At 37.9% G+C, this 24,196-nt stretch overlaps 1 protein-coding gene across 8 annotated transcripts in view; it reads right to left on the minus strand.

Moving 5' to 3' along the window:
* Positions 1–24,196, minus strand: part of SLC10A7 (solute carrier family 10 member 7) — a 138,353-nt gene that overhangs the window by 78,096 nt on the left and 36,061 nt on the right. For 6 of the 8 annotated variants that reach the window (XM_068187787.1, XM_068187788.1, XM_068187790.1 and 3 more), the window contains exon 5: positions 15,216–15,254. The exons of 1 other annotated variant lie outside the window; for it this stretch is intronic. In XM_068187787.1, coding sequence (XP_068043888.1) covers positions 15,216–15,254 — 39 coding nt within the window. Of the gene's footprint in view, positions 1–14,498; positions 14,757–15,215; positions 15,255–24,196 lie in introns of those variants that run through there. One more of the 8 variants, XM_068187793.1, reaches the window with a different exon arrangement.

Consider the following 24,196-nt stretch of genomic DNA (forward strand, 5'->3'; position numbering starts at 1 on the left):
TGAAAATGCAAGTCTTCTCTTATAAAAGTCAATACATTATCTTAAGCTAGAAAAGAATGGTCCCCAAACATCCGTAATTACAATCAGTAATTGTCATTAAAAGCTCTCATTATACAGAGTAGGTGTAATTAGAGCATCTTGCCCACACCCAGGGTGTAGCACACAGAGATTGCTGGAAGAATTCATAAATTAGTGCCAAATCAGTCTCATTGCCAGCTACCACACAATCTGCTGTAAATCAGAAAAATTGTATTTACACACATTAAGGCAAAGCCCACTGGCCTCTACAAAATTAGCCTAAACACAAAATGCAGTTATTTGAGGGAGTCCCTATTTCATTATGTGTCTTAGGAATAAAGGGATAAAGTTTGCCATCAATAACGCTGAACATATCTGCTGAACCCCGCAGATTCCAGAGCATTAATAATTTAAACTCTTATGGGAATTTTGTCATGGTGGAGATAGGGCTTGTCTGCAAACGGAGCTCAGGGGATGTTCAATATGATCTATTCTAGTATACACACACAATTGCTACATTTATCATGATGCAGAAGAAAATGGTCCCTTCTTAAGGACTTCGGGAATGTTTCTTCTGTAATTTACACAACAAAAACTCTGAGCATTTCTAATAAAAAAAAAAAATCCCAGGTCCTATAAAGACATTATAGTAAGAATTACACTGAAAGGCTTCTTTTCTCCCCCTCTCTATTACTTGTGCATGTACAGTGGTGTTTTCAACACATTATAAAATAGGATGGGAAGAAATTAATCCAGCTCCTGAGAGTAACATTGTCTATGCAAGATGCTACTGCCAGCACAGACAGTATGAGCTTATGGCCTAAGAAAGAAAGCTGTATGACTCAAATATTTATACTAGTGCAAAGCTAATAGCTCTATATATAACACAGTCGGTCACGTGCACAACTACTGGACGGCAGAGCAAAAATCCCCTTTTACACATGTCAGTGGAAATCATGGAAAGAACAAATCCTTTTGAATTGCTTGTGGTATTTGATTAATACAGAGTAAATTCAGACATTTCTGCAGTAGCCAATCTAAGGTAAACTCTAGATATGGACACATTCACTCAAACAGGCTTTGAAATAATTAGACAAGAAAAACCTTCCTTTTGCAACCAAGCCCTAATTCTTAGACTACAGTTTGCAGAAAAAAAACTTCAAAAACATTTATGTCCACATGCTTTTAATGTGCCCACATTGTACATTCCTGGCATAGTGAAGGTACTATCTGATGTGCACCACAGCTCCTGAGAGGCAGAAGGACAAATGTTTCCCTACAAAGATCAGGTACCAGGGAAACTAGTGCAGGTGAACACCTCAAAATAATTCCTTAATTTGCTGAATTTGCAATATTTGCATTGAAATAATATGAATATAGAGGTGATCAGAAAGAATCTTAATGGCACAAGGAATGCCTCAACATCTTAGTCCAGCTGATTACCTTTTCATCATGATTTAAGTTAGCCCCTTTAAAACCTAGAGAACAGCATCCAAATCCTCTACAAGATTACTGCCTGATTGCCCATGAAAACTGAACTTCATCATGTGACGTCATTAACCAATTATTTTTCTGTTGGGATATTTGTAAACAGAATCAGTCTGGAAAATGTAATTCCAAAGTTTTTCACCATAGCAGCTTTTACTTGAGGTTAACACCCTGATGATCTATGCTCCCATCTCAGCATAAACAAGTTATGCTAGTGCTGGCTCTCAAATGATTATTTGATTGAGGACTTCTGTGTTTCTGATGAAAAAAATAAGAAACCTCAGGAGTGAGAACGGTTAGGCAGAGGATGTGTGGCAATGGTGCAAGAGGAATAAATCTGCAGTTGAAGTGTGTGCACCCTACTGCTGAAACAGGAGCCCCCAGGTCGGGGCTGCCTCAGGACACCCCTGGTTCAGGCTGAGCCAGAACTTGCTGTTCTTCCTTCTGCATGGAAGGCAGCACAATCCCCAGAGATCTGCCTATCCTCTCTTGCTTATCCAGTAGATCATCTTAATTTAGACCTCCTGCTCTCCAGGGCTCTCCTGTCCCAAAATCCTGCCTTGTCACAAACCTCTTTTTAATCTGCTTGGACATTTCAGTGCTTGACCGAGCTCTGATGTCTGATGGATCACCCCCTCGCTAGTTCTCCAAAGAGAAAATAACTTCTTATTCTGACAGGGTTTCAGGAATTCCATGGCCCAAATACATGACCAAAACATTAACTGGACAGCCTAGGGACAGCAAGTACTCCTGCAGAAAGAGATACAAGTCCTAATGTATATCTCACTATTCCAAACTGTTTGAACAGCATTATTAATAAGATCATAGTGGTTTTTTTCTATCAGCGCTTTACCACTCCTACATGACAGCACAGTAATTATTTGGAAGAGGCTGTGGAGTGTTTCTAATAGCTTATAAAATAATACCAACAGCAAATAAAACAAATTATACCTCCTACCATATATTACAGACTTCATAGTTTTCTGTGTATTATTTGATAACACTGGCTTGGGATGGTCTCAATACAAGTTCAGCTGGCACTGGACTGTGCAGTTGTCTGAATTAGCATCCCAATTTTAATCCCAAGAGTTAAGAGAAATCAGATTGAAAAACAAAAAAGGATCCAACATAATGCTTTCTAAGCCATTATGGTGCAATAATCATGCCACAGCTTGACGTAGTAAGACTCTCACAATATATTTTTCCAAATGTCTTTGGAGTGACATGTCCCAGTTTGACAGGCTTTCATGTACATGGGTAGGAACAGCCCTCCACTAACTCTGCTTTGGGGTAAGCAAACTGAAATGATAATAATGATGAAATTCTACTTTAGTTCTCTGACTTGAATTCATATATACACTGACTAGATTTTGAAACTGCAAGACAAAATGGCAGAGGGGCCAGCTTTGCTGGGAAGTCCACACTGTAATTAGGAAGGGAGGGGGGAAGAGGAAAAAGAGAAAGCATGCAGCAAAACCATACTTTTATTAACTGAGTGACTAAACTAGGCAGTAAGGCAGTACTCTATAAATATTAGGCTTCATTTAGATTTTATTATTTTGCAAGTTGTTTGTGTTACCGTGATGCTCTTAGCTTGTATTTTAACTACCTACTAAAAATATGGAAAGCAATAGTAATAAATATATTTTATACATGAGTTCATGTACCAGTTCTTTGTCGGGGACACTACATAGTCTATAAAATGAATCTGTAGTCTTTTACTCTGTGTTAATTTGCCTTTAAACTCAGGAAGATGGATAGAAGCTGTTTCTCAAAGTCAATGACCAAAAAACCGTACCAAAATGCTAAACAAGAATAAAGGCTACAGTAAAATCGACACCGTTATTTTGCTAAATGCTTCGTTGTAGTGCATTGTCTGTGTTACAAATGCACCAAGTGGCCTTTCTGGGGACTAAATACAACTTCATATGATTTTGTACCCACTGTAGGTAAAACTCCATTCTGTAGCGCAGGGAAAGATCCAATGATCACCACTGAAGGAACAAAAACATGTGTCTCTAAGCACCAGTTATCAGAAATAAGAAAGAAATCGAGCTATGTCTAGGTGCTTATGGAAAGCAGTGCAATCTCTGGGATTTATTTTTTCTTACGAAAAAACTAATTACATGCATGTAAAAATCTTAGACCAATTTGAAGCCTTTTCAAATTTCCAAAGACTGGTTTGCTGGCTGCATGCTGTCTACTTCCCAGGATGCACTAGACAGAGTCCTGAATATCTGCTTCACTCATTACAACGAAGCTTTCACAACCATATACAGAATATTTACAGATCATGGACTAGTTCCTCCAGTCAGAGCAGAACTGCTGCCAATACAAATACCATGCCCTGTGAGCTGATGGACAAAACAATACTGTCTATGTTAAAAAAAACCCCAAAACATAACAAACAAAAAACCAAAATCACAGAGGCAGTACTTGCATAACAGCATACTTTTAGAACCAGCAGATCCAGGGACTACTTAAGAAAAAAAATCCTGCAAAGGCTCCCCTTCTCTCACAGTCATTCTAGGTGACAAAGGATAGCACCATGTCCCTGTTGCTATCTTCCCTGCTAGTCAGATGTTGGGCTATTGTGGGGTCCCACCAGACTCTTCTAACAGCAGTCCAGAGTGAGAACAACACCGGCAGTCTGTGTGCGGAGCAGGGGCCTCAGTACTGCTCCTCACTTTAAGAGACTCCGTCTTCTAATCCACTTCCAATTTTAATTTGTCCAAGAATTAGACCTCTTACAGATTGATTACTAGCTCCAGGCACCTGAAAAGTCATGACAAAATTAAATTCACAGTCTAGTACAGTTTATTAGCAGATTACTGAGATGTTGGAATGAAACACCCTCAATTCTCTCCCAATGCCTTCTTCCCATGCTTCACACCACCCACACAATAAGGTACCTGTACATCATGGAGCATAATGTCTACACAAAGCCTGTGAAGTCCAAAACAGACTGACCTGCAAATTAACACTATGTCACTTTGTGTGGAAGGACCAGATTCAGATTTCCCATGTCTACAGGTTTGCACAGCAACACTACTAACATTCAGTCTTCTTCCTTTACAGAAATTGCATTTACCCACAACTGTGTATTTGCACTGCATGTTCCTGTGAAACACCTAACTGGCAAATAAACCTACAGTGTGGATTTATCTACCTGCATTATGTATTCTCTTTCCAAGCAAAACTCAACAAGGAATCAAATTCTGTCAGCTGCTCATCACTTAGCATTAAAAGGATTACAAGGGTAAAGTTAAATCATAAATGCACAAGGACCTTCTCCCTAACTGCTGCACTATCTCACACAATAAAATTAATAATTTAACTATCTGAAACTTCACATGTGCAGGGCGCTGCAAGTAGACCACTGGTGTTTTCATTTCAAATTTATATAGTCTTTAGTCACTATACTTAATCTGCATTTCTAACACCTGCTTCAGTCAGCTGTGAAGTGCAATGTTATCTGTAAAATTTTCTTTCATCTTTGTACTGTCCATCCAACAAAAAAAAATTATGATATTGGATAATTATTTGACTTTTAAAGGATAAGAAACTTTTCACACATTTTTTGATCACTGCTTGAAAGACATGCTCATATATTTGACAGTCCATTTTATTAAAAGGTTTGAGTTTTTCAAAAACCCTTTCCCATTATTCATGTTATCTAATTCTATGTAATATAATTCTCCTTCAAGTAGTTAACATTTGCTTTCCATATAGTAGTAAAAATGTGGTTAAGAAAGTAGATCACAATTAAGCAATGAGGCATAGCAAAGTGTGCATTTTCAGACTTTAAGAGCTTGCCTCAAATGCACCAGGAGGAAGAAGCCAGAATGACTTTTCCATTCAGATGGACATCAATGCTGGCACCTGTAGCTACCACAGTACAAGGGCATGTGGAAAGAGTAGGCAGAGGGGGTGAAACCACGTGCAGCTTTCATCCAGCAGGTTTATGTGAGGCAAAAAGCTGTTCCCAGTCATGCACAGTCTCAGCCAAGTAAACACTCAATACCAACAAATGTATTCAAGGAAAGTGTCCCATGTTGAGCTTTCAGTACACTGGTTGAAAGAAGATAATATGAAAAACCTATATTCATATATCAATGGGCAAAATTTTCTATCTGACACAGACACCTAATTTAGATACAAGTATATATAATTATTTTTCTTGGAACGTAAAAAATGACAAGTTTTCATCATTTCACCCTTTGTAGAGCATACTGAGTTTGTCATAGATAAAGTCTGATGTTCATCTAGTCTGATCTTCCACCAGCTCTCAGGGAAAGGACTGCACATAAACATCCTTGCAAAAAGTTACGCTGGAGCAACCAAGAAGGTACCATCAGAAAATAATTTAGAAAAATAATTTTGTCATACTATCTTTTTTTAGGAAGTAGAAACAACAAATACAACAATTTACTTATCATTGTAGGAAAGTAATCTGGAGGAGGTGGGTGGAGAGTTGGAATGATGGTGGGGGAAACAAGATGCTGCAAGGTGCATTTGCTCGTGCCATGCCAAAAAGGTGATAAATAGTTCCCTCCCTCCTCCACAATTACTGGTCTTTTCAAATATGTGCCATTAAGGATGAAAGCTGAAGATTGTTTTGATACCTACAAAGAAGATAAGGCAAAATAATAATGAAAGGAGACTCTCCACAACAACACAAGTACAGCGATTTAAAAAAAAAAAAAGAATTCATTAACTACTCCTGGCTCATACGGAAGGGTCATGATGGTTTCCCAAAACTGACTTTTAAAAAGTCAACAATAAAGAATAAACACAATTTCCAAAGGAAGCTCCAGTTTTATAACCATGCCTTGCTTGCTAGTTGAGCTAAAGGCTTTGCGAGAGCTTTTGACCTAACCTCTGGCACCTCCACTAAGACAGTATTTGTCACCCTGACAGCAAGGGGAATGATTTCCAGCCCCTCAACTTAGAGTAATAATGACATCCGTCTTGTTTTCACCCCTAGAGACTGAGGACTGCTGAGTTTTGAACAGGCGCTGTTCAGTCAGATAGAGAAGAACCACAGCAAAAAAATCCAGGCAGAGATTTAACCTGTTCTGGACCAAAAAGCTTAATAAATTCATGTGGTTTGGATATTTTCCTCCCATAAAGAGTTAACTAAAGGTAAAAGAAGGTTTGTATAGAACAGTGCAGCACTGGTACTGCCGTTTGTACTACATGCTAGAACTCAACTCTTGCTCGCTACTGAATCCATGTTTGGTGGCCAGAGAAGGAAAAAGAGTTCCGTGCTCCCTGATGGATTAGTGTAGGTGACTGCTCAGCGCACCAGCTCGTGTTTCACAGCACACACACACAGCTGCTGGGTGAAACAACTCCTTGCAGCAGCAGTAGTTCAAAGTCCTAATCAAGCACAAAGCAGGGGCTTAAATATCCCCATTCCCAAGGAAAGGATGATTTCTTTCCACTCCCTCTCACCCCACACACACTTTTCTTATGCAGGTGACTAAAAGCTGCAGCAAAGAAGAAAGAACATTGCTCCATTTCAATCAGAAGCTAAAACTTTGGGGGAGAACATTAACAGTAGATTCTAAAAACATTTTCATTTCCTTTTGATGAATTTTTTAAAAGTGAGGGAGAAAATTACACATTTTGTGCATTTCCAAATCTGTCTGCAGGGAACATTTACCCTTAAATCAGGCCAAATGACTACATGTTTGTGTATAACCACAGCCCTAGAAGAATGCAGAGGAATGCTTCTTCTAGTATTAAAAGATACTAGAGAGGGCAAAATAAAAACCAAATTGTCTTTCACAGTGCCTCCCTTCTCAATTTCTACTTGATACACCAACCTACCTAACAAAAAGAACTAATAAATTCAAACATTTGGTTCCCACAGACACCACTAAATTCTTGCAAGAATTTTAACTCTCTTGCTTTACAACTTTGAACTCTTGTTCAAAGTTATGTAGTGTACATTTTCACTTAAAAAAAAAAAACAAAAACAAAACAAAGTATATTTCTCCACATAGTTGTCCGAAGCAAATAAAGCAGCTTTTCAATGCAAACATTTTTAAAACTAATTTTAAGTGATATGACACAGTTCCACAATACAAAGTTCAGTGACTTAACTAGAAGTCAGACATCTTGATCTTATTTTATAACATAAAAATTGATATTTCTTTCTGTTAATTTCACTTTCTTTATTTTGGAGTGAAAAAACAGGAAACCATTCTAATACAGAAGACAAGAAAATATCATAAACTAAACCCAGGACCTTTCAACATTATGATCTGTACACAATTTCTATCCTGGGATAATTGTTTTTATTTGTGGTTCATGGTTGTTTGTTTTTTTTTTTTTTTCTTTCAAGTTCTGGCCAATAACCATAGTAAACAAAACCAGAAAAGAAATAGCCCAAAACAAGCAAATTCTTTTGACAAAAATGCGATATTTTCATACTAAAGGGGACAGTGACAAATTGCTAATTATTACATAAGTAATCTTAGACAAACTGATTTCATGCTAAAACTGTATCAGCACAGATTTGATTTACATACTAATCCAACCAATCACTTGATTATATAATATTAAACACATATATTTCCTTCTTTAGTTGTTCTCCAAATAATAGTTAACAAAGAGAGGCACTCTTGATTCTCTAATTCATTAGCTTTCACTTCAAATGGAATCAAGCTTCCTGTAAATTTCCAGTGCTCATTCTCCATTAACAATGATGACTGTGGTGATGACTGCACCACAGTCACAGAGACACTTTCATTTGCAGTTTCCACACGCTATGTGATCAGAAGAAAGATACCAGATCACAAAGTTTAAGATACTTTGAGTGTCCACTCTTGGCCACAGCAACTTCTCTCCCTTCTACCTTGCAATTCCTGAATTGACAATTAGAGTGGAAGAGTGAAGCTGCTTGAACTCTCACACTGTCTTTCCGAAGTGCAACAAACATGCTGAGTTCTGCCTCTGAATTTTGACCAGCAACATCCACTTTTGCTATTTGTTTTACTAACTCAAGAAATGCTAGTGGCATGTACTTCCTCAGCTCTCTCTTTTCCTAAGAGCCTGCTAATCCATGGAAACAGTAATGATGGGGGCAGGATTCAACCTACTGTCTCAAAAGCCCTCACCGAGTACCATGCCTAGCAAGTACACTAGATGAGGTTGCTGACCAAAAAAAGTAGGTGCAAGGAAAAAAAAATCCTACCTGTCTGCTGTCATATGAGGAAGTGGGAAAAGCAGAATACCCAAATATATTTATCTTTAGAAAGGTAGCAATTACTTATTTTTTGGCCTCAAAGATAATACAAAGAGCTGTATTTAATGGCCTACTTATTGCTATCTTTAAACAAACTTTTTTGGCAGAACTGACTGCTTGAGTCCCATAAGACCAAGATGAATTAAATGATCAGTAGCAAACGCTAATGGGAAAACTGAGAAAGCCCTGAGATAAGCTACAGCCCACATAATTTCTACACATTTGACAGCAAATGGTTTCATTTTTTGTTATTAGGTAGATTTCAAGGCATTTTCCTCTTGACCACTATATAAAAAATACAGGGACTAATCATTGGCCTTCTAGAGGACACTTTTTTGAGACCTTGCCAGCACATTTTCTTTCCTCTTGGTTACTGTTACCTACCCTCCTTCTCTGTAACATATCAAAGATAACCACCAGCACTGTTGTTATTTGTTAACTGGTTCTCTGTGCTTGCTGGCTCTGCAAATCCCTACTGACTTAAAGGTCTTTTCAGACCAACGGTGTCATCAGTAAGACTACACAGTGGGTGCTACAATACCCACATTTCCAGTTATCCCTCTACCCAATTTCTCTCAATCCCTTGTGAGCAAAATCCCATTTACTTCTTTTGGAGTAACTGCACCTTTATACTTTTTTTTATTTTTTAATTTTTTTAAGGAGTTCAGCATTAGTCATAGACAGGCAGAATTTTTTATTATTGTTTTATTTAGTAAAAAATTCTACATCCCATTCTATCTGACACCCACTCTGTCAGCCTGGCTTTGGGAGGGAGAGAGATGATCAATAAAGGAATACTGGGATGGGTGCACATGCCCAGCAATCCCTGAAAATAATCATGTATGTATTTAAGCCTTTGCTAAAGGGTGTCTTTCACAGGAAGCTTTGTTATTCTGCCTTGCTTGTACCAAAATAGTACAAACTAACTCAAGTTTAGGTATTCAACTGAGCATACTATACACTGGAAGTTTGAGTACACGGTGAGAGTGAAGGCCTACATGCTTTGAGAAGTTACTTGGCAAACCTGGAAACAGCCAATGATGCCCAAGCTTACTTTGAGATTTCAGCTCCAGCTAGCAGAAATCAAAATGGGGATGTTAAACAACAACAAGAGATCTGAGCATTAACCATGAAATAAGTTACAGTAAAGCAACATAAGTGGCTCCCAAGATCATTTAAATTCCATGGAATATAAACTTTTCCTGCCTGGTTCATACTATCTGGCCCAAACACTCACTGCTGCTGAGATCTGCCATCCCCTTCCACTCATGCAAAAAACAATACTTCAAGGATAAGGTGCCTTCTCTAGTGGCTGATTCAGAGTGAGAACTTGCTCAGGACTTGGAGAACCACCCCGATCAAATTCGGAGCACAGACCAGCAGCACCTCTGTACTGCTCACAGAGCAAGAGGAGACTGCTTCTGAGAGTGCAGTGGCTCACCATAAAGCAGCTCCACTTTGAAATTAAACAAGACTCCATCTAGAATTCAGCACCTGTTGTGAACAGACTTCCTGGCAAGATTTCCTTGTAAACAGCTAGCAGAGTAAAAAGGGAATCCCAGATGACTGCTCTGCCCCTTTTCATACTGCAAAGACACAATTAAGATGGAACAAAGGGGTATACAAACGTGCCTGATTTTAGAAAAATATTTACAATGTTTATACTAGAAATACTTAAGACAGATATGGATATTTATCCTAGAAATAACTAAGATTTAAAAAGTGATAATAAAAAAGGCCCCAAATAAACCTAAACCATTCAACATCCATTAAGGTAAAATAAAGTAAATAAATTCAGCCAATTGGTTATTTCCATATGGTTGGATTTCTTTAAATGGTAATGAAATCATTGCTAAAAAATCCATTGTTATTAAAATAAAAAAGTTGGCTCAGCCTACCAAAATTAGATTTGTAAGTTGCTGGTCATTCCCATAATTAAATCTGTGTCACAAATTTGCAAGAAAAATGGACACTATGACTAAAGCATTTACTTGCAGCACTAGCGCTGTCAGGCTGTGTAAATCATTATGCCTGCTAAAGCAGACTAGATAAGAATTCCATACATTTTCATTAACCAAATAAGCTTTGTGTATATGTGAGAAGCTAACTTTATTCTCTGCTAGCTTTAGCTTGCATTTGGAAGACAATGTAAATACTAGCCATGTGATGGCTCCAAAAATTATTTGAGCTTTTTGAACGACATGAGCCAGCTCTGTCTCCTCTGAGATATGGTCAGATAACAGAAAAAACCCACACATACTTAGTTTGGACAAAGGAGATTAGTGGAATGATGGGCACCTGACATGTGCCTCATTTCATCTATTATGTTTCAACAGAGAAAGAAAAGCTAATCCAAGACAGCACTGGAGGAAGTTTTAAACAATGCTTTCAGGAGTTTTCTCAGGAGTCCAGTGGTCACCAGAGCAGAGTGCCCAGAATCCTCTCTTTTCCTCTTGATTTTCTGTCACCACAGACCTTCAGACCCTCAGCTGCAGTTCTTTGTTTAAGGTGAAGCTGATGGCTGTTCCTTTCACACTAACTGTTCATAACCCCAAGGTATTGAAGAAAAAGCCTGCACTGACTCACACCACAGACCACAGGCTGGATATTCTTACAGGATTCCCAGCCCACAGTCTCGAGCAGAAGGGAGAGTAATGAGAGTTAGAAAGATTAGACAAGACTGGTCTAGTCCAGCAGTGCAGAGCATTTTGTGAGGACATAACGTTCTGGAAGCCCACGTCCCACACACAAGGCATCACATTGTCACTGCAAACTGAGTGCAGCTCTCAACCAAGCACGTCTCCAGTGCAGGAGCAGCCTCAGTGACAGGTGGACAAAGTCAAAGCAGCTGAACCACTCAGGCAAACACCATGGAACAGCCATCAGCACGGCATGATTTGCAGTCTCCTGCCTACTAATCTGTGATTTGTACATTCGCAAGTATTTGTCTTCTTCTTTTAGAAGCAGAATAGAAGGGCTTAGGAAGCATGTCAAGGCATACAACATTAAGAATTCCAGTAGACCTACACTTCACATTCCAGGCAATTTCTTCAGCCTTTAGGTGCAAAAGTATCCTCTCCTCCAAGTGGAAGCAGCTATCACAGTGCTTTCTATCTTAGCATGTGCATGCAACCTTGGGATAACCAACCACTCTGTATGAGTAAAACACCACTAGATTATATTAAAATTCCATTAAGAGGAAAATCTGAAATCACTTCTTATGTTCTACAATTATTGTAAACCAAACTGCTTAAATGAGGGGAGGAGATAATGATATTAACTACCCAGCTCAGAGCAATCCTCTGTGGTATGAGCCTAAATATTCTCTTGGCTGAAATTTATGTAAATTGAATTCATCTATCGTTAGTTATTAATAATCTAGCTATATAAAAACACTTTTCTGTAACAATTAGTTTTTTCAAACACTGGGTTTTAATTAGACCTGAGCCATTATTAAACTAAATCAATAAAATAATGTAAATATGTACAATATCATTCCATGTACTGTTTTGTCTGTATATTTATAGGGATATGGACTTTGGTGGAGTTAAAAAGGAATAACTTTGTGGTTGGCTTGCAGTTTTTGTAAATCTCTTTACTAGTGGAAACACCCCCAGGTCCTTAATCTAAGTGCATTTCTGCTCATCAGGACATATTTGGCATTTCTACATCTTGTATATCACAAGATGTTCCATTTCATCTGAATAAGCTGATCTCAGTATTATTCTAACATTATACCAAGTATTTTCCTGCAAACATTTTGTTCCACTACTTACTTTAATTTAACTTCTCAAGCACTATTTCCTAGTCTTAAGGGGAAAAAAAAGGTGGTGGGGGCACGAGAGTAAACAGCACAGCACATCTTTCAGCCCTTTTAAATCAGCCTGTTTGACACTATCACACACAGGCACTGGCCCACAGGGCATAGTCTGAAAAGGGAAAACACTGTCCTGGCTTTGTCACAGCACCACAACCTACCCACATGCTACACATGGTAAGACAAGGAACATAAGAAAAACTTCAGCCTTGCTAAGGTCAAAGCCTTCCAAATAATCTCCATAATGTTTTGGTCACAAAAGTCTATAACTCCACCTAAGCCTGTACACATACAACTCACCATCAGTCACTCCTAAGAAAAATGCAGATGTGATTTAGATTTATCACGAATTGAAGATACAGGATATAGGTTCTCCACCCATAGCTGAATCCATAAGTTAGATATAAACTGATGGATTCCCAAAAACACTTCCCCTAGGACCTTCCATTATGTTCTCAGAAACAAGCCAATTATTTTTATACACACACACACACACAGACAAACACATATGTATTTAATGCTTTGCCAGTTTTTCAACAGTGAACTTTCTTTGTAAGTGACTACATGCTTGCCAGTGCTCCATATCTGGAGCATCTCAATTCAAGGTCATGTAGACCCACACAACTGTGAAACTACTGGAACTACTGGTGAACAACTCTGTCTACTTACTACTGTCCCTGGCCTACTATCACATTTCAATCACAAGGTTTATCCTATCAACTTCATAACTGGAAAAATTTGTAAGAACAAAGCACTCAGTAAACATATTTGTGATTTGCTTAGTGTCATACACATGTATTCCCTACATAATCATGATTTCAAAGTAGAATTACCATAACAAGTGTTTAAATGTATGGAATTTATTTGTAATTTAATAGTAACCAGTGTTTTAGTATGTTATTCTAAAAAAAAATAGTAATTAGAAAAAAATCAGCTGGTACTGTGGTTTCATTCTAGCTGATCTTCAATATTTTTGAAAAGTCTTTTCTGGGAACTTTGTAAGAATAATGTTTACTGTAATGCTGCTCCAACGTTTGCAAAAAGACCTGAAGGGAACAAAAAGTGAAATGAGGTAATTACATGTAAGCAGAACTTTCCAATGATCATGAACTAAGACCAAAACCAAAATTAGGAGTATTACATGAAAACAAAATCTAACTCAGCTTCTTGAGCTCAGATTTCTTCAAAGAGCTGCAAAGAGCTACTAGAAATAGAAAATATGTCTCTGTTGATTTACTAGGAGCCAGCATTGTAGTCAGATGCAGTGGAGCTTAAATTCTTATTTGAAGCCAAAAAGTATCTCCAAATGGCAGCCGAACTGAGCCTTTGGGTATTCACAGAAACCTCTTGAACTGAAAGCTGGAGACAGCAGGGAAACCAGGAGCTCATGCCAAACAACAAGAGAAAATATCATGCACATACACACACAGACTTAAGAGTTTCCCTAACACTTCCACAGTTTGAGGCAGCCCCATGGAAGGAGGACATTACAGGTAACAAAAAGGACAAGTACTTGGGAAGTCATATTTTAAATATGTGAGAGATCATCCATACCCCGAAAACCTTACATCCACCTTCCTAACTCCAGCCTAGTCCCTCAGAAAATGCAGCAGCACAACACAACTTCAAAATGCCATGACTTTATCACTCTCCATATACTTAAGCTTCTAAAAGCCAGTTTTTCATTAAAAAAAAGCCATGAATAAAAAGTGAGTTATTTTGTACTCAGAGTTTTGATTTCAATTTCCTAATTTGAATTCTTTTGTCATTCATTCATTTTTATACATCACAGTATAAAATTGGGACACAAGACTGGCATCACAAACACGTACTTCTAAACATGCATAAATTTTAGTAAGAACAAATTCAATTATTAGCTGCCTAAATAAACAATCAGTAGTTTGCTGACACATCATGTAATTTTTTCCTTAACATTCATGAATATCTCTCTAAACAACACATCAGTAAAAGAAATCTATTCTTCCTTTCTTCATAAATACATTTAGTGTTCTTTACCCTGTCCTTTCCAAATGCTTGTAGACCATCAGGACCACAAATACTGTTTTTGCTTTTTAAGGAAACAGTTATATTTCCAGCTGGATTGATTGCTTTCCCATATCTAGCTATTTTAGTGTGTTCCTCAGAGACATCGAGTGGCTTCACTGACAGTAAAATATGCTAAACAAATGACAAGTCACTGAGTAAATTAGCATCTACTCTCTGATCAGCTGGGTCATGTTTTCTTTTCAAAATCCATGGCCTCTTGATAGAAAATAATGAGTATTTGATGGGCCTTATTAGAAAAATCAATATATTGATGCCCATGTCTGAAACATCTGCATAATAATAGATTCTGTTAACCCATTAAGGAGAAAATTAAGATGTGTTTACACATTATTAATTTACTATGAGCAAAGACAATTTATTCACTACCTTTCTCAAGAGTTTAACAAAAAGAAAAGAAATTGCAATATCCATATTTAAGGGCATGGTGACATAAACTGAAAGATGGTTCAAATTTTTGCCATCTGAATGGCAAAATTCCACCAACAATGATGTGAAAAAATACAAACACACCAATGATACTGTTAAAAATAAGACTATTAAAGCACTTGCTATAAATACTGTGTTACTTACCAAAAAACTTCCAAAAGCAGAATTAAATATAGCAGCTGCCTAGAGAGAAAAAAAGGATAAATATCACCAATGGTACAATAGCTACAGGGCAAGAACAAAATGTCCTTCCCCCACCCACCAAACTATTAGATTCTCCAAATACACACATACACAGAGACCATTAGCCACTGCTTAAAAAATTGCCAGTCGCCTGTAACTTATGAAGACTGATGCATTCTGGTTTATGCATTCATAAATAATCTGCTGAAACGGACAAAAGCATGAGGAAAACAAAATTTTTTGCCAATAGACTGAAGAGGAATATCCACAAGAACTAAGAATATTAAACAGAAGCTTGGTGTCCCTACTCATGCTCTAATTTGCCAGGAACATTTTCATATACTGCCTTAGTAATTAAAATAAACATTACCTGATTTAACTAAAATACTGCCTTTTCATACACGTAAAAAAATTTCAATGAAATATTAATCTGGAAAATAAACTACTTTAATAGTTAATCATAATAAAGTATTGACAGAGAGAATTTCCTGTAGATTGACAAACAAATTTAAAATAGGAATAACAGAAAAAAACATTAAAAAAAAAATCCTACAACAACCCCATACTTCTGAGTCCAAAATGTCATTACTTTTCACTCCATGGTCTTTTAAAATAAGAAAATAAACAATTTTGATAATGACTTTAGTGTTTGTGCTTACCTAAATATCCAGGAAATATAAGATAGCAGTATTATTTCTTAATCTGAACTCTTTAAATTCCAGGAAGTTAAAACTCGAGTCTTGCATAGCTTTCCCCAATTATCAAGAAAGAACAGAAACTCCATGGCAGCCAGTCTGACGATGAGAAGCCACACAGCAAAGGTAAGAGGAAAGGGAGGAGGGAAATCTACCATTTATGTGCTGATTTAGAGTCAAATTAATCACCCTGGACACTTCCAGCCACAGATTAATAACAAGAGGCTGTTAGTGAGTTGAGCAAGTTTGAATAAAGTCCAAAATCAGGGTAGGAGCAGTAGCTGAACCTGCCTTCTGCTCCATAAGAGGATGCAATGAAAATGAATGGGTAATGAGATCCTTGGCTCTAGAGAGCTTAGCTTTCTTATTCAAGTTCATAATTAATTCAAAGCTTTGATAATTTCATTAGATTCCTCCTCTGCTGGCCCTATCAATAAAAGATGGCACTGGACCACAGCTCCTCAGTGGCCCAAATACAAAAACAAATGCAGACTGGGAAACCCTTGCTGACTTGCTCACTAACAGGGACAATGGCATATGGCACTCCATGTTGTAGAGGGAGCATCTGAATAGATACAGCTAAATAAAACATTATAGTTGACAGTTGTAAACTACAGTAACATATTTTAACACCTCTTTCTCATCAGCATTTCTTTTTTGAACATTAAAAAATAAAAAAGGAGGCACAAGTCCAAATAGCTTCTCTAGCCAGACATCACAGCTGAAAGGAAGCGCAACAAGTGTGAATTAAATCAGGATTTTCTACTTGTATTCGAAGCTGTGCAACTGACACTTTCATGTAGCAAGACAAAGACACACTATACTCATCCACACAAACCCAGAACATGGCTACCAATCCTGATTTGTGGATCATCTAGAGATATCACATTATTTTACTTAAAACAGGCTGCAATTCCACTTACAGGAGAAATTCTGTATCTGGAAAGGTGTAAAGGAGAGATACTAGATGGTGGTATTTTGCCCATTATCAAACTTCTTTTATTCATTCCTGACCCATCTGGAAGGTATCTGGATTTTTAAAATAATCTCAAGCATGTAACAGGGACTAAAACAATCCTGGACAAATTTTATGCTTCAGATGTTTAGGCAGTCATGTGCAAAAGTCATAATTCACAACGAGTTCTGGAGTACCCTAGTTTACAGTTTTTAACTCCCTTTCTCTGAAGTGTCAGAAATTATCCAGAGCAGATGATTAAACACTCATTACAGGCAAAAGAAGAGAAAAAAAAAAAAACAAACAGGAAGACTGCATATTAAGATACAATCATCCAGATTATTTGCCTCAGTGAGGGAGGATTTATTCTATCTGCAGTTTTTTGGAAACATTTTCCCTGCAAAACAAACTTAGAAGTAATTTCTTCTCATACTCACAAACCTGGGGCTTATATTTGTGATTCTGGTTCTGTTTAAACAAACTAGTAGTAAACTGAATCAACTGCTCCAATTTGTAATTAAACATACCTAGTTGCATAACCCTGTAGAGTTTAAACACTTTTGTGCTTCCAACTCCCTTCTATCAAAGGGATACATACCTCACAGGGCATTGTCAAAGTTAATTCATTCCTTAAAAAGCACTCTGAAATCCTTAGAGGGATGATACAAATAAATATTAGTGCTGACACATGATACAGCCAGACTCTTCATTTTCTATTTGAAACATTTATTAGTCACTATTATTGCATCACTTTTTTAGTGTTTGCTCTTTCTGTGCTTCAACAGATATCAGACTGTCTGCAGCCAGCTTAAATGAAACAATGAAATACAAAAACATGTGGATGTCTTTATAATACTCCAAGTTGAGATTTGCATGTGTCTGCAAACCATTCATTGCATTTACCATTAGTATGAGGGGAGAGCTCTCTATAAAATCCATGGTGAAGTCCTTTCAAAAGGTAAGTGCACATCCATGTATTGAAATGTAAGGTCAGACTGCATTCAAAAGCAGCAGAATCAACTAGACAAATTTTCTACATTTGCCTCAGCTCAAGAGACATGACAAAATCACTGCCAATGATGTCCATACAAGAGCATGGACAGTATCACTTGAGTTAACAATTGTACATATTAGCTCCATTAAAAAACAAATTCACTTATTATTGGGAAGGTACAATTTCAGTCAACTTTGCATGGCACTGGCCTTGAGGGAATGCTGAGAGTCTACATTTCCAAGGAGAATTCCAAATGACAAGTGACCAGGCCACCTTAGAAGGACACCTGTCTGGCAGCACTTGGCAGAAAGTTTCCTCTTCTCATAAGAGAGTCTAGCACAAAGCTTCAGCCCTTCATCTCTCACCTTTTCCTGGAATATACGTATGGAAAACACTGCTTAGATTTCTACAGTGGCAGCAACAAGATCTAAGACAGTCCTCCTGGCAACAACGGCTGGTAAAAGATGGAAGAAAAAGGCAGAGCCACTACCAAGGGGCTGAGCATTCCCCCACTAGGTGTGGATGCAAATGCAGCATCAAGTACATGCAGCACTCAAGTATATGTGACTGGGCAGCAAATCAAACAAGTGTCTTGAGAATTCAAGTATTAAATATAGAATACGTCCTGAACTTGGTCCCATTGCCTTGTTTTTGGTACCAAGCTAAACTGTCTTGGAATTTATTAGACTAGATATTGTTTTGATAATAAAGCAGCCAGACTACATTAAACAACAGGAAAAGACACCCTGGCCACATTTGGAACACCTGGGTCAAACAGCAACATTTTATCATTATCAGCAGTATTTCAAAGAAATTGTTATGCACAGCTGAACTGGAACTTTACTGCAGAGCACAGAGAAAGAGCAGTGCCTCACAGCTTTGTACATGGACTTCAGAGAAAAAAAGTAAGATTTTCTCACCAATATGTGTATAGTGCTTCAATACAAAAACATTTGATTCTCGAGTGCCATTTGGCAGCCTTTAGGGAGACAACCTTCCAAGATGTATTTAAGCCTACACTTACCCCCAGGCACCCCACAGCTGGGACAGCACATGCTATGGACACCAGGGCCTGTCTGGCCCCAAGTCATCTCTACTCTGAGGAAAGGACATTCCAGGGTCAAGGCCACAGATGCAGAGTAATGAAACCAAACAGCCCCAGAACATCCTGGAAGGAAGCAGCCTGGGCATCATACAGAGCTGTTCTGTGTCTGTCTGCAATTTCCTGCAGTTAAAACCTGAGCACTAGGGGGATGCACCACACACTAGTGGGATATACAGCTCAAGCATTAGCAACAAGACTAATTATCCTATTTAACACAGAAGGCACAGTGAAGAAGAAAGAAAAACCCAGAAGAGCAGAAAAGAACTGGGGAGAGACAAGGACTCTCACAGTTCTAGTGCAGGATTATGCAGTAGAGGACAGAGAACATTATATGGTAGTGTAACATTTTACAGCATCATACTATTATTGCAAAATTTAATACAACCATGTCTCCTATTTGACAAAAGAAGAAAAAAAAAAAAAAAAAAAGGAGAGAGAAAGACTGAAGAAAGTGATGGAAACTATTTGACCGAACAGGACAGAAAAGGAAATTTTATCTACCCAAAAAGATCAGAGTAGTTCAAAAAGGTGGAAGAAGGCAGAACGTCAGAAGTAACTTGAATGAGTTGGCAGAGTCTCTTTAAACAACTCTTTCAATCTCCTATTTAAAAATAAAATCTCATGTGTTACCACAGCTCATGTCTTAACTGCTGTTTCCAATAACAAGACGTTACATCTCTGTAGAAAGCTATTTGCCACAGCACTGTTACTGCAAACAGAATATAAATATACCTAATAAGGTTTAATCTGTGTTGCTGTTCATAACTATTCATCTGAGTTCAGACAGGAAAAAAAAAAATATAAATTCAAGTTCCTGGCTTTGAGCACTAAATTGAATCAGGTGTCCTCTTCTCTTAAGAAAATTAAGTTGCTTTTGTGCAAGAGTGTTTTAATGAGAACAGAGCCTGCCGACATTGATAAATGGGAACGACACCAGAGAGAGCATGTAAGCAGGACAATATGTGCATGTTACAGTCTTACAGGCTATTTTTCACTGACTATCCTGAATGACTTCGCTGTTTCTTAAGGGGCCTATTAATCTCAAATTTAGTTATTACACAACGTTTATTTGAACATATATTCTGTGGATGATGACAGTTAATAAAGGAAATCTTTTACAAGCTGTATTTTTACATATTGTTCCAACTGCAGCTCCCAGTCCTTCTACTGTATTGATGGAATAACCTAGTTATGATGCAGCTTTAAAAAAGGCACATATATTCAGATTCCTTTCTAAGTATATGGGGACTCTTAAATAACTGTTAAAATGCATATAAAAATCCTGCTCCAGCATGGCAAAAATGAAAGAGGCAGTGTTAACTGCTCAACCAAATCTCCAGAAGCCCAGTTGCCCCCTCCAAGGCAAAGCACATGTCTTTTTAACACTCCGGCATCATTTCTGGGAAACAAACAGGGTCTAAATTTGACTCTGATATACATACACTCCATACTGAATTCAACAGAAGCTGAAGAATACATCTTACACGTGACTCCAGCCCATGTGCTATACATGGGGTAGGGCACCACAACAGCTGTATTACATTTACAACAAAACAAAATGCACACAAAACCCCCAAACCAACAACCACACAACATATGAAAAACACAAAACCCCCACAAAACAAAACAAACTAAACCCCACAAAACTTTGATATCAACTAAATTTTGAGTCCAAAGAAATCTTCCAAAAAAATGTGCTGATGTTCAAAAAATCTCTATTAAAAATACCAAATTACTCTAATTATTTTAGTAGAGTGAAAATGTACACAACCTTATGCTCTTATTAAAAAATAAATCAAAAAATCCAGAGAATCACAAATACACACACACAAATTCCACACCTACCAACCAAGAAGCCTCCAGTATACTAACAAAAAAAACCCTTAAGTACAGAGGGGATTATGTATTTATCCATTGCCATGTCCCCTGTGGTCCAACACATTTTGCTGACTGGGAAAAAATAGCAAAGATATCACCTAATCCCCAACCCACTCCTAGAGCTGTGCTGACAACATGAAAACATTGTTTTATTTCAACCATCTTTGATAACCATCAGTTGTATGTATCAGCTGTACAATGCTGTCACTTTGTTCATAGTTTCTTTGCTTTATCCTAAATGGCAGATTTACCCACACCGGATGATCCTGCGGCTGTGTGGCAAACAAAAGTTGTGCGATGTTCATAAGAAAAGCAGAAAAAAAGCCATCTAGGCCATATTCAGAAACACAAATGTAGGCAACACACAAAGCCTTGTCTATTCAGGTTGCCAAGGTTAAGGGAGTCTTCCTCTTTCTAGCAACTGTGATCCTCTTCCTTTTGACAATGAGAAGGGCTGTAAGTAGAGCCAGCCACCAATACTCTCACCTCATCTTGCGTGACAGTCATACCCCAAGCCCAGCAGTACCCTGAAGATCTAATTTAATTTTCCCATCCTCCTGTCAGCTGCAGCTCAAAACACAAAATCACTCTCATAAGACACAGTACCTTCCACTGTTGGCTCCTATGTCACACACCCTTGGTGGGGCAGTGACCTGAGCACCTACAGTGGACTTTTGAATACCAACATGAATAAACAGAGGCACTTTCTCTTTTTTCCCTCTTCTACTTAAAAATTGCAAATACAAACATTGAGATGACTGTCCAGTGCCAGTGTAAACATTGGCACAAGCAGTGATTTAAAGCTGACAGGCTCATTAAAACACGGGCTTTATCATATCAAATACACATGTGCATAAACACCATGCCCCAGCATCTGACGTAGTCCTCCACAAACTTCACGTGGCTCTGACACACCAGAAAGCTCTGAGTTCCTAGAAAGGCATCTAGCCAAACATTTTGTATGTATTTTTCCCCAAATGGAAAGCCCATTTCCATAATTTTCCTAATCAGGGAAAAACAGGGTAACTTCTCTCTTGTACTCACATATTGTGAAGTGTAAGCCCTAGCTGCCATACATTTGGCCTATGAAATGTGGTTAGAGGGCAAAAAGTTAAGAATTTAACCAGTCACTGGCACTCTGGTATCAAAATTACCCACAAGCCTTATGCACATCATGCATTTCTTAGGGACTTCTGGTTTATCACCTTAGCAGTGAAGACACTGGGTCTCACACCAGGACAACAGATTGCTGAACAATGATTTAATAAAAGAGGCTCAGCTGAACAGTGGTAAAAAAGTACTGCCAACTTGTTCCTCTCTTATGGCCAAACACTTCATAACTGTAAGAGACTTTCTTTCTAAAAAAAAAAAAAAAAAGAAAAAAAAAAAAAAACTATGGAAGGTATCCTCAAAAGGATACAGAGCAATAACAACCTCCTGAACATACTTTTATTTAAGTTCACATTCTCTGAGATCTTAAGCTGTGATAAAAACACTTAAAGGTCTTGTCCCCTGATTCTCCTGGAGACACATCATCCATAACATGATTAGAGGTCTAGTTAAACAATACATCCCACAACTCCAAAGAGTATTACTTCCCTGTTGAAGTGAAATGAAAGCACAAGGCCACTTTTTAAAAGGTGCCCTTTGCATTTACTGTAAGGATGTGCCTGCACCAGTATTCTTCTATAAATATCCCACTCGTATTGCTTTCTGGGCAGTTAGTAGCAGAACCAGACATTTTAACTGCTATGCCTTCAAAACCAGCTCAGAATAGCATTGTTATGAAAGTCCCTGTCACTACTACCACTGGCAACAGCTTCACTAGCAGTTGTGTAATGCCAGGAGATAGGAAACAACAGTAGTGCAAGGAAGGCCACAGCATGGGGCCGGCTGGCTGAAACAGCGGCTTTGTAAAACATAAATTAAGTGTGGCCCTCTGCACAGATCCATGAATCCTGAGCTCTGGAGCTCGTGTTAGAATTTGTCATCTCATCAACAAATGTCCATATTTCAAAGAAGAACAATTTGTATTTCCTTAACCTGGCCCAAAGGTTAGGCTTTACTATAAGCCAGTATTATATGGTACTGGAAATGCCCTTCTTATGAGCTAGCCAAAGCTCTGCACACTGCAATATTGTGGTAGAGGTAGAGAGAGGAGGAAAAGTTGCATACAATAAGCAACAGACCAACGTAACAGCCACTGCATGAAAGATAAAAAGGAACAATCTTGATGCATCCAACTGCATGCTTTGAAATGCTGCTCAGCTACTTTCACCATCTATATTAGCAATTCATATAACTACAACTTACACATGCACAGAGTTAGAAAGTGCCTAAATGTGCATCTTTATATATTACATATCCCCAAAATATGCCCAAGGAATTCAGCAGTGGATCAGCAAGAACTGAAGGTCCAAGCTACTTTTCTCTGACAACAAATTAACTACAGCATGGGTATTTACCACTACCCTTCTTCTGAATCATGCCTAAAACATCTTTAAATTCTACTCAGATGGCTGCCCCCATTTTTCCACTGGACTGCTACATTCTCTAATCCAAAGGGAGTAGAAGGCGCTTGTCTTCCATGCAGTGCAAGGATTAATACTCAAATGCCAATCAAGTCTAGGTCAGGAACTTAGTTTCACAGCTACATAGCAAACAGCACGAGTACATCATGAACTACAAAGGTGCTGAAACTGTTCTTTAAAATTTTCCTTCATATTTGTATATATTTATTATGTAAACATATAAACAAAATACACATCAACTCATCAGTAACTAAATTGAAGGTATTTTTATTACTTCCTTAAGGTAATTTACTTGACTCTCTAATGGGTCATATAGACTATTATATAACTACTACTTCTCTAACAAAAAGGTGGAGAGAAAACTCTAAAACCTACGAGTTTCAGGTACAGAATTCTACTCGTTCTCTGTGGAGAGCAGAGGATCACCAAAAGCTGTGATGGCTGTGAGTTTGTTTTACTGAAAAAAGTTAAAAACTTGCCATTCTCACTGAACATGCACTTTGTGGCAGCATTCACCAAATTTTCCATTGACATCCAGAGCTGGCTAAAAACTGGAATATGCAGCATAAGGGAAGCTACAGTATTTAAACATGTGCTTTAACCCTAAGGTTCCCCTATCCTTAGAATCACTACTTTTGGCCCCATGTTTGATATTTTCTGTTTTAATAATTTCATTTTGTTATTTTGCTGCTTTCAGCTGAATTTCTCCCATACCTAGTGGAAGATGGCCTCTGTGACTGTTGTCACACAAAGCTTTCCAGCTGATCCACAATGCAGCACTGTT

Source organism: Anomalospiza imberbis, chromosome 4 (genome assembly GCF_031753505.1).
Source record: "Anomalospiza imberbis isolate Cuckoo-Finch-1a 21T00152 chromosome 4, ASM3175350v1, whole genome shotgun sequence".
Classification (NCBI taxonomy): domain Eukaryota; kingdom Metazoa; phylum Chordata; class Aves; order Passeriformes; family Viduidae; genus Anomalospiza; species Anomalospiza imberbis.